Source organism: Carcharhinus amblyrhynchos, chromosome 7, assembly GCF_965287045.1.
Source record: "Carcharhinus amblyrhynchos chromosome 7, sCarAmb.v2.hapA, whole genome shotgun sequence".
NCBI classification, from domain to species: domain Eukaryota; kingdom Metazoa; phylum Chordata; class Chondrichthyes; order Carcharhiniformes; family Carcharhinidae; genus Carcharhinus; species Carcharhinus amblyrhynchos.
Genome location: NC_137330.1, coordinates 8,436,635 through 8,450,346, shown reverse-complemented (window position 1 = coordinate 8,450,346; position 13,712 = coordinate 8,436,635). Strand labels below are relative to the sequence as shown.

At 51.1% G+C, this 13,712-nt stretch overlaps 1 protein-coding gene across 1 annotated transcript in view; it reads right to left on the bottom strand.

Annotated features, from left to right (window-relative positions):
• The window catches only part of LOC145345414 (solute carrier family 35 member F3-like), a 29,317-nt gene extending 16,107 nt beyond the window's left edge, over positions 1-13,210 (bottom strand). Inside the window, exons 1-2 of the mRNA XM_080193233.1 lie at positions 13,135-13,210; positions 220-616 (exon numbers count right to left, since the gene is read on the bottom strand). Of these exons, the coding sequence (XP_080049359.1) occupies positions 220-616; positions 13,135-13,210 (473 nt within the window). The remainder of the gene's footprint in view (positions 1-219; positions 617-13,134) is intronic.
• Between the last annotated feature and the right edge of the window lie 502 nt (positions 13,211-13,712).

Genomic DNA, 13,712 nt, shown 5'->3' with positions numbered 1-13,712 from the left:
AGACCTCCATAAGATCACCCCCCAGCCTCCTACACTCCAGGGAGAAAAATTCCCAGTCTATCCAGCCTCTCCTTATAACTCAATCCATCGAGTCCCGGGGGCATCCCAGTAAATCTTCAAACCTCTGATCGAGTGGGTCAGTCGCCCCCTCCGCCCCCCCCCCCCCTCCCCCCCCCATTCCCGATCCCACGTGGATGGTTTATGGCGGGAAGTGCTTACCGGAATCGCTGTAGCGGTGACTGCTTCTCCTCGGAGCTCCAGGCATGACCAGCATAGTACAGGAGGAAGAAGAGGACGTTCCAGGTGGTGGCGAACCACGTTACGGCAAAGGGGGCGTCAAAGGTCCTGAAGGTGATCTTGGCCAGCTGGCTGGTGCCCGCCCAGGACGAGCAGACGCTGAGGACCACCGCCCACCCCCACAGGGCCCTCTTCAGCTGCCCGGCAGAGCAGCAATACGGCCGGCAGCAAGCTCTCCGTCCCAGACGCCTCGCTCCTCCTCCCCCTCCTCCTCCTCCTCCTCCTCCTCCTCCTTCGGCCTCTCCTCGGGCCTCGGCCTCTGTCCGCCTGGACCCTCCCCCGACCCCCACCCTGCTGGCGTCCGCGGGGCGCTCATCTCCTGTGGAGGAAAAGGCCAAGGGTCAGTGCGATCCACCCAGGCAACGGCGGGGAGACAGGAGGCAAATCTCCAGCAGGGATTCCCGCCTGAATCACGGGGGGGGGAGATAGGGACTGGATCAGTGAGCGACTCGCTGTGTCAGAGAGAGGGAGGGGGTACAGGGGGCTGGAGGGGGTTACGGAGAGAGGGAGGGGGTACAGGGGGCTGGAGGGGGTTACAGAGAGAGGGAGGGGTGTAGGGGCTGGAGGGGGTTACAGAGAGAGGGAGGGGTGTAGGGGCTGGAGGAGGTTACAGAGAGAGGGAGGGGTGTAGGGGCTGGAGGAGGTTACAGAGAGTGGGAGGGGTGTAGGGGCTGGAGGAGGTTACAGAGAGAGGGAGGGGTGTAGGGGCTGGAGGAGGTTACAGAGAGAGGGAGGGGTGTAGGGGCTGGAGGAGGTTACAGAGAGAGGGAGGGGTGTAGGGGCTGGAGGAGGTTACAGAGAGTGGGAGGGGTGTAGGGGCTGGAGGAGGTTACAGAGAGAGGGAGGGGTGTAGGGGCTGGAGGAGGTTACAGAGAGAGGGAGGGGTGTAGGGTTGGAGGGGGTTACAGAGAGAGGGAGGGATGTAGGGTTGGAGGAGGTTACAGAGAGAGGGAGGGGTGTAGGGGCTGGAGGAGGTTACAGAGAGAGGGAGGGGTGTAGGGGCTGGAGGGGGTTACAGAGAGAGGGAGGGGTGTAGGGGCTGGAGGGGGTTACAGAGAGAGGGAGGGGTGTAGGGGCTGGAGGGGGTTACAGAGAGAGGGAGGGGTGTAGGGGCTGGAGGGGGTTACAGAGAGAGGGAGGGGGTACAGGGGGCTGGAGGAGGTTACAGAGAGAGGGAGGGGGTGTAGGGGCTGGAGGGGGTTACAGAGAGAGGGAGGGGGTGTAGGGGCTGGAGGGGGTTACAGAGAGAGGGAGGGGGTGTAGGGGCTGGAGGAGGTTACAGAGAGAGGGAGGGGTGTAGGGGCTAGAGGGGGTTACAGAGAGAGGGAGGGGTGTAGGGGCTGGAGGAGGTTACAGAGAGAGGGAGGGGTGTAGGGGCTGGAGGGGGTTACAGAGAGAGGGAGGGGTGTAGGGGCTGGAGGGGGTTACAGAGAGAGGGAGGGGTGTAGGGGCTGGAGGGGGTTACAGAGAGAGGGAGGGGTGTAGGGGCTGGAGGAGGTTACAGAGAGAGGGAGGGGTGTAGGGGTTGGAGGAGGTTACAGAGAGAGGGAGGGGTGTAGGGGCTGGAGGGGGTTACAGAGAGAGGGAGGGGTGTAGGGGCTGGAGGGGGTTACAGAGAGAGGGAGGGGTGTAGGGGCTGGAGGAGGTTACAGAGAGAGGGAGGGGTGTAGGGGCTGGACAGTCCCTGAGCTCAGTGTGAGTGATGAAGTCTGTGGGGTCACTTAGCCCAGTGTTAACCTGTCAGGGAAACCCCCTCCCCCACTCCTCCCCCCCCACCCCCCCCCCCCCCTCCCCCCTCCCCCCCAGCCCAACGGAGAACCAAACTCCTCAGGGTGAGATACCCATCTGTTCCACAGATTGGGAAAGAAAGCCTGTGTTTTCCTCTAGAACGGAGACTGCCCTCTGGTCGACCCAGCAAGCCAGCGTAGTGTCTCTTGTAGTGCTGGTAGTGTGTGCACAGCAAGATCCCACAGGGAGCAATGAAATAAATGACCAGGAATTCTGCCGGGGCACTAACGGTTGTGGGATCGACACTGGCCAGGACACTGCGGGGGGGGGCGGAGGGGAAGCGACTCTATTTAATGCCGTGGGATCAGCCTGAGTGGGCCTCAGCTCAAGGCCTCATCTGAAAGATAGCGCTCGCAACAGTGCAGCTCTCCCTCAGCACTGGCACTGAGTGTGTTAGTCCGAATTATAACCCTGCGCCTCTGGAGTGCATCTTGAAACATAGAATCATAGAATCCCTACATTGCAGAAGGAGGCCATTCAGCCCATCGAGTCTGCACTGACCTCAATCCCAGGCCCTACCCCTGTAACCCCACATATTTACCCCAGCTAATCCCACGACACTAAGGGGCAATTTAGCATGGCCAATCCACCTGACCCGCACAGCTATGGGGCGGCACAGTGTTCACTTCAGTGAACACTTCAGTGGTCACGGGCATTCAGCCTCTGACCTTCGGGTAAGCATTCTCCAAGGCGACCTTCATGACACACGACAGCGCAGAGTCGCTGAGCAGAGACTGATAGCCAAGTTCCGCACACATGAGGACGGTCTCAACAGGGATCTTGGGTTCATGTCGCACTATCTGTAACCCCCGTGACTTGCCTGGGTTTGCAAAACCTCACTTACTGTACTGTCTGGAGACAATACACATCTCTTTAACCTGTGATCAGTGCTCCTTCCACTCACATTATCAGCCACTTCAGGTCTTGAACAGCAGGTTAGGTGTAAAGATTCGCATTCTAATCAGTAATCTCTAAACTGTCTGTGCTTTATATGCTCTGTCTGAGGCCAGAACTCTCCATTCACCTGACGAAGGGACTAACCCCGAAAGCTTGTGAGTATGTTATCAAATAAATAGGTTGGACTAAAACCTGGTGTTGTCAGACTTTTTACGGTGTTTACACCAGTCCAACGCCGGCATACCCACATCATGACTGCTGTGTATACCCTCGGGATGCCCTGGGGCTGTGTATACCCTCGGGATGCCCTGGGGCTGTGTATACCCTCGGGATGCCCTGGGGCTGTGTATACCCTCGGGATGCCCTGGGGCTGTGTATACCCTCGGGATGCCCTGGGGCTGTGTATACCCTCGGGATGCCCTGGGGCTGTGTATACCCTCGGGATGCCCTGGGGCTGTGTATACCCGCGGGATGCCCTGGGGCTGTGTATACCCTCGGGATGCCCTGGGGCTGTGTATACCCTCGGGATGCCCTGGGGCTGTGTATACCCTCGGGATGCCCTGGGGCTGTGTATACCCTCAGGATGCCCTGGGGCTGTGTATACCCTCGGGATGCCCTGGGGCTGTGTATACCCTCAGGATGCCCTGGGGCTGTGTATACCCTCGGGATGCCCTGGGGCTGTGTATACCCTCGGGATGCCCTGGGGCTGTGTATACCCTCGGGATGCCCTGGGCATCTCTCGGGGTGCCTGCCTCTCTCCGCTCACTGTTGGCTGGCAGTCCCTGGGCATTGGCCATGCGGGTACACAAGCCCCCTATTCCTGCAGCAGCTGATAGGAAGCTCTCATTGTGGATCCGTCTGGGATGAAGGATGACCGTGAGGCATTCCCGGGTGTTTCTCACAGGGAAACCACTGACTGCAGCCTCTCTCTCTCTCTCTGTTCACAGCTGAGCGGAGCTTCCCTCTGACACGACGGCAGTGAGTCATCAGGCCGGCCTCCAGGCACAGGGCACAGCACTGACTGCACCCACTGAGACAGCACTGCCACTGCCTGGGATCACACCACACCACAGAGACACAGCACACAGCGGGGGGCGGGGGGGGAGAGGGGGCCGAGGGGAGACAATGGACAAAGAAAATTACAGCACAGGAACAGGCCCTTCGGCCCTCCAAGCCTGCACTGACCATGCTGCCCGACTTAATTAAAACCCCCTCCCTTCCGAGGACCATATCCCCCTGTTCCCATCCTATTCATGTACCTGTCAAGATGCCCCTGAAAAGTCACTACCGAATCCACTGCCCTACCCTTATCAACCATCTTCATCACTTCTTCAAAAAACTCCATCAAGTTCATGAGACATGACCTCCCCTTCACAAAACCATGTTGTCTCTCACTAACACGGCCACTTATTTCCAAGTGGGAATAAATCCTGTCTCGAAGAATCCTCTTCAATAATTTCTCTACCACTGATATAAGGCTCACCAGCCTGTTATAACCTGGATTATTCTTGCTACCCTTCTTAAACAAAGGAACAACATTGGCTATTCTCCAGTCCTCTGGGACCTCCCCCTGTAGCCAGTGAGGATATAAAGATTTCTCTCGAGGCCCCAGCAATTTCCCCCCTTGCCTCTCTCAGTATTCTGGGGTGTATCCCATCAGGCCCTGGGGACTCGTCTACCTTAATGTTTCTCAAGAACCCCAGTACCTCCTTTTTGGTTTTACCATGACTCAAACTATCTACACACCCTTTCCCACACTCATCATCCACCAAATCCTTCTCTTTGGTGAATGCTGACGCAAAGTACTCAGTTAATACCTTACCCAATTCCTCCGGCTCCACACATAGATTCCCCCACCTTGTCCTTGAGTGGGCCAACCCTCTCCCTGGCTACCCTCTTGCTCTTTACATATGTATAAAAAGCCTTGGGATTTTCCTTAATCCTGCTGGCCAATGCTTTTCCGTGACCCCTTTTAGCCCTCCTTACTCCTTGCTTAAGTTTCTTTCTACTTTCCTTGTATTCCACTCTTGCTTTGTGTGTTCCCAGCCTCCTAGCATTAACAAATGCTTCCTTTTTCACTTTGACTAGGGTCACAGTATCTCTCGTTATCCAAAGTTCCCAAAACTTACCATATTTATTCTTCATCCTTGCAGGAATGTGTCGGTCCTGAATCCCTATCCACTTTCATTTGACAGCTTCCCACATGCCAGATGTTGATTTGCCCTCAGACATCTGCCCCCAATCTACATTCTTCAGTTCCTGTCTAATATTGTTGTAATTAGCCTTCCCCCCAGTTTAGCATCTTAACACGAGGACTACATTTATCTTTATCCATCAGTACCTTAAAGCTTACTGAATTGTGGTCACTGTTCCCGAACTGCTCCCCTACTGAAACACCGACCGCCTGGCTGGGCTCATTCCCCAATACCAGGTCCGGTATGGCCCCTTCCCTGGCTGGACTATTTACTGCTCCAGGAAGCCCTCCTGGATGCTCCTTACAAACTCTGCCCCATTCCATGCCCCTAGCACGAGCAGTGGGGCAAGGGGAGGAGGGAGTTTCTTTGCGAGCACTGCTTCGGGGTGAGATGGTCATGGAGGAATTTGCAACCCTCTATCCACTCCGCGGAGACTGCCTCGCACATCGCTGAGCTGGAGCTGGGCCAGAGCTCAGACTTCGCCTGTGGAAGGCCTCACCTCTGCCAATGGCAGCTTTTGACCATCCAATGCCAGCCTCCGTTTTCACTCGGTGAAGCTGAGTCAAGCCCTGCCATGGGAAAGCAGACCCACACCAAGTCCTGTTCCAGAGCTTTCCTCACTGTCCCACACTGCCTCCTAATCACACACTGCTTTCAAATCTCCCGCCAGCTTTCCCAGCCCGAACCCCTCCGCTCTCTCGAGCAGTCTCTCCCAGCGGGAATGAGGATTGGAACGGACGTGGTGAGTAGAGCTTCCTGATGGGGTGTGTTACACTGAGGAGTCTGCAGCTCCCACACGCTGCAGTCTGAGCACAACTCGCTCCCACTCGCACAGCTACCCTCAGCATACTGGAGACATTCACATCTTACGTACCAACCTGCTCAGCTACTCCACACACATACATTCACTCGCACACACACACACACACACACTCACTCGCACACACAACTCCTGTGAACATCAACTCCTGGAGTGAATCTCACCCACCCACTCACAGATCCTGTACACCACAATCATCTCACTGTAACCTCCTCCAGCCCCTACACCCCTCCCTCCCTCTGTAACCTCCTCCAACCCCCTACACCCCTCCCTCTCTCTGTAACCTCCTCCAGCCCCTACACCCCTCCCTCTCTCTGTAACCCCCTCCAGCCCCCTACACCCCTCCCTCTCTCTGTAACCCCCTCCAGCCCCCTACACCCCTCCCTCTCTCTGTAACCCCCTCCAGCCCCCTACACCCCTCCCTCTCTCTGTAACCCCCTCCAACCCCCTACACCCCTCCCTCTCTCTGTAACCTCCTCCAGCCCATAAACCCCTCCCTCTCTCTGTAACCTCCTCCAGCCCCTACACCCCTCCCTCTCTCTGTAACCTCCTCCAACCCCCTACACCCCTCCCTCTCTCTGTAACCTCCTCCAGCCCTACACCCCTCCCTCTCTCTGTAACATCCTGTGCTGCCTCTTGGTGCATTCTCCATGGCAACATCTTTACCATGATGTGGAGATGCCGGTGTTGGACTGGGGTAAACACAATAAGAAGTCTCACAACACCAGGTTAAAGTCCAACAGGTTTATTTGGTAGCCGAAACTACCAGCTTTCGGAGCACTGCCCCTTCATCAAGTAAGCGGGAGTTGTGTTCACAAACAGGGCATATAAAGACACAAACTCAATTTACAAAATAATGGTTGGAATGCGAGTCTTTACAGGCAATCAAGTCTCAAAGATACAGATAACGTGAGTGGAGAGAGGATTAAGCACAGATTAAGCAGAGTCACTGAGCAGAGACTGCTCAGTGCCCTCATGTGTGCGGAACTGCCAAGTTCCGCACACATGAGGATGGCCTCAACCGGGCTCTTGGGTTCATGTCACTCTATCTGTAACCCCCACGACTTGCCTGGACTTGCAAAATCTCTAACTGTCCTGTCTGGAGACAATACACATCTCTTTAACCTGTGCTTAACGCTCTCTCCACCCACGTTGTCTGTATCTTTAAGAATTGATTACCTGTAAAGACTCGCATTCCAACAATTATCTTGTAAATTGAGTTTGTGTCTTTATATGACCTGAACTGAACTCCCACTCACCTGATGAAGGAGCAGCACTCTGAAAGCTAGTAGCTTGTAAGAACATAAGAACATAAGAAATAGGAGCAGGAGTAGGCCATCCAGCCCTTCGAGCCTGCCCCGCCATTCAATAAGATCATGGCTGATCTGTCGCTGCTCAGTTCCACTTTCCCGCCCTCTCCCCATAACCCTTAATCCCCTCTCCTATCAAAAACCCATCAACCCGCGTCTTAAAAATATTTAGCGAGGCAGCCTCCACCACTTTTTGTGCTACCAAATAAACCTGTTGGACTCTAACCTGGTGTTGTGAGACTTCTTACAACATCTCTACCAACCGGAGTCCCTTTGCCAACCAATCAGCACTCTCTCCTGATGTAGTATGAATTGCTGTTTTACTGTGGTTATTCTTGTGTCGGGTCTGATGAGCGGACGACGGAAAGCTTCAACATATCTCTCTTTTCAATGCTGAAGTTGTGTATTACCAAACAACGTTTTAATACGTCAAAGGCATGCTGTTGTTGAAGACAATTTTTTCAGAACATTGCCCTATGTCAACCGCAGCCAGACAGAGGGTTATGTGGACAGAACATGTCCCACACCTGTTAATGCCAGGGTCACAGGTTAACATCATCAACACTAAACGTAAAATATTATCACTTATGACAGTAGTGTCACATATGATTCTAACAGTATAACATGAGATACCAGCTATTGTAGCTGTGAGACCTGATTACATACATTCTGAACAGCAGAGGCAGCACACCAAGTGACCCCACAACCAACGGATTAGATCATGACCCTCCAGTCCTGCCCCCTCCAGTTGTGACAATTAAACAGCATGGTGGCACAGTAGTTAGCCCTGCTGCCTCACAGTGCCAGGGACCCGGGTTCGATTCCCGGCTTGGGTCACTGTCTGTACGGAGTCTGCACATTCTCCCCATGTCTGCGTGGGTTTCCTCCGGGTGCTCCGGTTTCCTTCCACAGTCTGAAAGAGGTTGCTGGTTAGGGTGCGTTGGCCGTGCTAAATTCTCCCTCAGTGTAACCCGAACAGGTGCCGGAGTGTGGCAACTAGAGGGATTTTCACAGTAACTTCATTGCAGTGTTAATGCAAGCCTGCTTGTGACATTAATAAATAAAAGTTTAACTTTAACTCACTGGAGGGGTAGGCTCCACAAATATCCCCATCCTCAATGATGGAGGAGCCCAGCACATCAGTGCAAAAGATAAGGCTTTGCAGCAATATTCATCCAGAAGTGTCGAGTGAATGATCCATCTGGGTCTCCTCCAGCGGTCCCCAGCATCTCAGATGCCAATCTCCAGCCAATTTGATTCACTCTACGTGATATCAAGAAAAGGTTGGAGGCACTGGATACTACAAAGGCAGTGGGCCCTGATAACAGTCTGACAATAGTACTGAAGACTTGTGCTCCAGAACTTGCCACTCTCCTAGCCAAACTCTTCATGATCAGTTCCAACTCTGGCATCTACCTGACAATGTGCAAAATTGCTCAAGTATGTACACAAAATGCAGGACAAATCCAGCCTGGCCAATAACCGCCCCATCAGTCTACTCTGGATCATCAGTAAAGTGATGGAAGGAGTCATCAACAGTGCTGTTAAGCAGCACCTGCTCAGCAATAATCTTCTCACTAGGGTCACTCAGTTCCTGACTTCATTATAGCCTTGGTTCAAACATGGATGAAAGAGCTGAATTCCAGAGGCGAGGTGAGAGTGACAGTCCCCTTGACATCAAGGCTACATTTGACCAAGTGTGGCATCAAGGAACCCTAGCCAAAACTGGAATCAATGGGAATTGGGGCAAACTCTCCACTTGTTGGAGTCATACCTGGTACATAGGGAGATGGTTGTGGCTGCAGAGGGTCAGTCATCCCAGCTCCAGGACATCTCTGCTGGAGTCCCTCAGGGTAGTGTCCTAGGCCCAACCATCTCCAACTGCTTCATCAATCACCTTCCCTCTGTCAAAAGGATGTTCAACACCATTCGCAACTCCTCAGATACTGAAGCAGTCCACATTCAAATACAACAAGATCTGGACAGTGTCCAGGTTTGGGCTGACAAGTGGCAAGTAACATTTGTGCCACTCAAGTACCAGACAATGACCACCACCAATAGGAGAGAATTTAACCATTGCCCCTTGACATTCAGTGGCAATACCTTAATCTAATTCTTCGTTATATTCTCAACATTACATCGTCACTGACCAGAAATGAAAGTGAACCAGCCGTATGAATAATTTGGCCTCAGGCTAGCCAGGGTAACCTGGAGCGTATGACTCACTTCCTGACTCCCCAGAGCCTGTCCACGAACTACAAGTCAGGAGTGTGATGGAATACTCTCCACTTGCCTGGATGGGTGCAGCTCCAGCAACACTCAAGAAGCTCAACACCATGCAGGACAAAGCAGCCCCTTTGATTCACATCCCATCCACTATTCACTCCCTCCCCCACTGACACACAGTGGCAGTAGTGTGCACCATCTACAAGAGGCACAGAAGCAACACACCATGTTAATATCTGTGTAACAATCACACAAATATGTGTAACGCTATGTTAGATGTTTATATTAGAGAGTTTCAAGTTTATTTCGTTTCCCATTAATGTTAAAGTTTATTTATTAGTGTCACAAGCAGGCTGACATTAACACTGCAATGAAGTTACTGGTCGCCACATTCCAGCACCTGTTCGGGTACACCGAGGGAGAATTTAGCACGGCCAATGCACCTTTTGGACTGTGGGAGGAAACCGGAGCACCCGGAGGAAACCCATGCAGACACAGGGAGAACGTGCAGACTCCACATAGACAGTGACCCGAGCGGGGAATCGAACCTGGGTCCCTGGCACTGTGAGGAAGCAGTGCTAACCACTGTGCCACGCCATTAATACTACAATATTACAGTGTTGATGGAAAAATACATCCAATTCAGAGCAGATGATAATCTCCTCAAACTGAGATGACTGAAATCCTCAATCAGATGAGATGGGAATTGCTGTGTGCTCGTATCAAGCGAGCCCAGGGGCTCCCAATAGAATGTTGACAATTGAACCAAGGAACAAAAAAGCTTAAGGAAGACAGAGATTCTCGAGCACATTCTGACTCTATTACAGCCACCAATGACACCACTTTGAATGCAGTAGGTGCCTTCACCCACCATCAGAAACTGTCTTCAGATGTGTTGAGATTGAGAGTGACGTGGCAAATAGAATTGCCCTAGCAAGCTCAGCATTTGCCCATTTACGTCAGACACTGTGAAGGAACTGAAATATCAAACTTACAATGACACATGCAGTTTATAAAGCTATCCTAATACCTACCCTCCCACATACCTGCGAAACACAGACTGCCTACTCCAGATATATGAAGAACTTGGACAAGTTCCACATGAAATCCATTCAGAACAGCACAGCGGCACAGTGGTTAGCACTGCTGCCTCACAACGCCAGGGACCTGGGTTCAATTCCGAGCTCGGGTCACTGCCTTGTGGAGTTTGCACACTCTCCCCGTGTCTGTGTGGGTTTCCTCCAGGTGGTTCGGTTTCCTCCCACAGTCTGAAAGATGTGTGGGTTAGGTGGATTGGCCATGCTAAGTTATCCCTTTGTGTCCCAAGATGTGTAGGTTAGGGGTATTAGCGGGGTAAATGTATGGGAATAGGGAGTGGACAAAATGCTCTTCGGGGAGCTGGTGCAGACTCAATGGGCCGAATGGCTTCCTGCTGCACTGTAGAGATTCTATGAACACCACTGATATCAAATGGGAGACAAAATGCCCAACAATAAGGTATTTCAAATAGCAGAAATGTCTGAAACTGAAGCACTCATTATCACAGCTCAGCTACAAGACATATAGTACATATAACTGATGAATAAAATCCCTCAGGTGGTGATGTACTCACAACTTAAACTTGGACACTGCCTGCAAGGTAAGCTGCAATTAGGATCCAAGGAAGACAAGCCTCAGGAAATGTAGCCTGTCCTCCAGACTGCAGAAAAACAAAGTAATAAGAACTACCTGGGGAGTAATTCCACAGTAAGAAGTCTGACAACACCAGGTTTAAGTCCAACCGATTTATTTGATAGTAAACTCACAAGCTTTCGCGGTTAAATCTTCGTCAGGTTGAATGGAGAGTTCGCCTGACGAAGGGACTAACCCCGAAAGCTTGTGAGTTTACTGTCAAATAAATCGGTTGGACTTAAACCTGGTGTTGTCAGGCTTCTCACAGTGTTTAACCCCAGTCCAACACCGGCATCTCCATATCATGAGTAATTCCATGTCATGGTGCTGTTTCTATCAAACAGCAAAGAATGCAGGCAACAAAGGACAAAAGGTAAGCTCAAAAGACTAGGCAGTCCTGACAAAAATCAGACAATTGACCCTTGCCCTCACTTTGGAATTGGGCTCTACAACCACGTTAGTACATAAAACAGATGACTCTACACACGCAGGAAATGGCCATCTTCAATAACAGAGGGAAATTATCAGTGATGGCACATGTTTATATCAGTGTTCAATGTTACGCAGAGAGAAAGATCATATTAAGTTGATCTTTCTCTACACCCTAGCTGTGACTGTAACACCACATTCTGCACTCTCTCCTTTCCTTCTCCCCTGAGTATTCTATGAATGGTATGCTTTGCCTTTATAGCGCGCAAGAAACAATACTTTTCACTGTATCCCAATACAAGTGACAATAATAAATCAAATCAAATCCTTCTCCCCTAAGTACTCTATGAATGGTATGCTTTGTCTTTATAGCACACAAGAAACAATACACTTCACTGTATCCCAATACACACGACCATAATAAATCAAATTCTTCTCTAAGTACTCAATGAATGGTATGCTTTGTCTTTGTAGCACACAAGAAACAATACTCTTCACTGTATCCCAATACACACAACCATAATAAATCAAATCCTTCTCCCCTAAGTACTCTATGAATGGTATGTTTTCTCTGCATAGCGCACAAGATGCAATACGTTTCACTGTATCCCAATACAAGTGACAATAATAAATCAAATCAAATCCTTCTCCCCTAAGTACTCTATGAATGGTATGCTTTGTCTTTATAGCGCAAGAAACAATACTCTTCACTGTATCCCAATACACGTGACCATAATAAATCAAATCCTTCTCCCCTAAGTACTCTATGAATGGTAAGCTTTGTCGTTATCATGCGCCAGAAACAATACTCTTCACTGTATCCCAATACAAGTGACAATAATAAATCAAATCAATCTGGTTAATTACACAATAATATCAGTTTTTATAAAAAACACTCCATTCTTAAAGTTACAAAGCCCAGCGTGCGAAGTGAACCAAATTAATCTCCTTGCTCCCTCCAAAACCCAAATTCAAATTGAATCCAATTCATGGTCCCTCACAAGAGAGAGAGAGAGACACACCAGATCCACGCTGACAAGATATGGCACTGGGCTTGATCTGACGTTTGATCCTAGCCAGGAGGCCGGGAGGTTTCTTCCACCATGTGTCCAAAGCAGTGTACACCTTCATACCACACTATCACACTGTGTGCAGCAATCCTACACACTCTCATGGTGTCACACCAGATAATACTCCGAGTGAATACTGATTGATCAATTGCCATAACGAGTTATTTGGTAGTTGTTAAATGTTGGCGCCGCAATTTTAGGTCTAATTTCGATAATCTCCCAGTATTAACACGTGATTCTTGCTTTGGGTGTCAAGAGTTTAATGCAGACGGTAAACGGGACATGCATTCACTTCCCATTCCGCCACTGCTGATCCATCTCTCTGAACCGCATTGTGACCTTTCAGCACTGGATAGCTCCCCCAGCAGATTATCCCGCACCCACCGCTCTCTCTCTCCTCCAAATACAGACGCGAGCACGCTTTCACCCACCTTCCACCTTGGTGAGGGTCAGCACTGGGCTGTTACAGGCGGTGAGAGGGGCGACTCTGGCCGAGTGCTTTTTCATTGTGATCCCAGCTGAAGGGCAGAACGCAAACTGCTCTCCCCTGCATCCCACAAGCCGGAGAGAAGAGGGATGCAGTCTGCGGGCATTCGCTGTTACATCTCTCTAGATAGGGTGGCTGTTTATGTGTGTGTGTGTATGTGTATCTTGCAGCAGGTGAAACACACTACACACACACACACACACACACACATACATACACATACATAAACACAGTCTGTGTTTGCTGGAATCATACAGGCGTCACATGCTGCTGACTTCCCTCCCCATTGCTAAAAAGATGCGCCGCCTAAAAAGCAGCAGGGATGACTACTTTCAGCTTGGTGCAATGCTGCTGAGAGCTTCCCCTGTCACTCCCTCCTCCTCCCAGTCCCCCCCCCCCACCCCCTCTTCAAAGTCTTCATCACACCTGATTATTCAGCTCAGAACTCATCCCCCCTCTCCCCCAGCCCCCTCAAACTGCCTTCCAATTCCAAAAGCAAACCCCCCTCCACTGTCTAAAAAA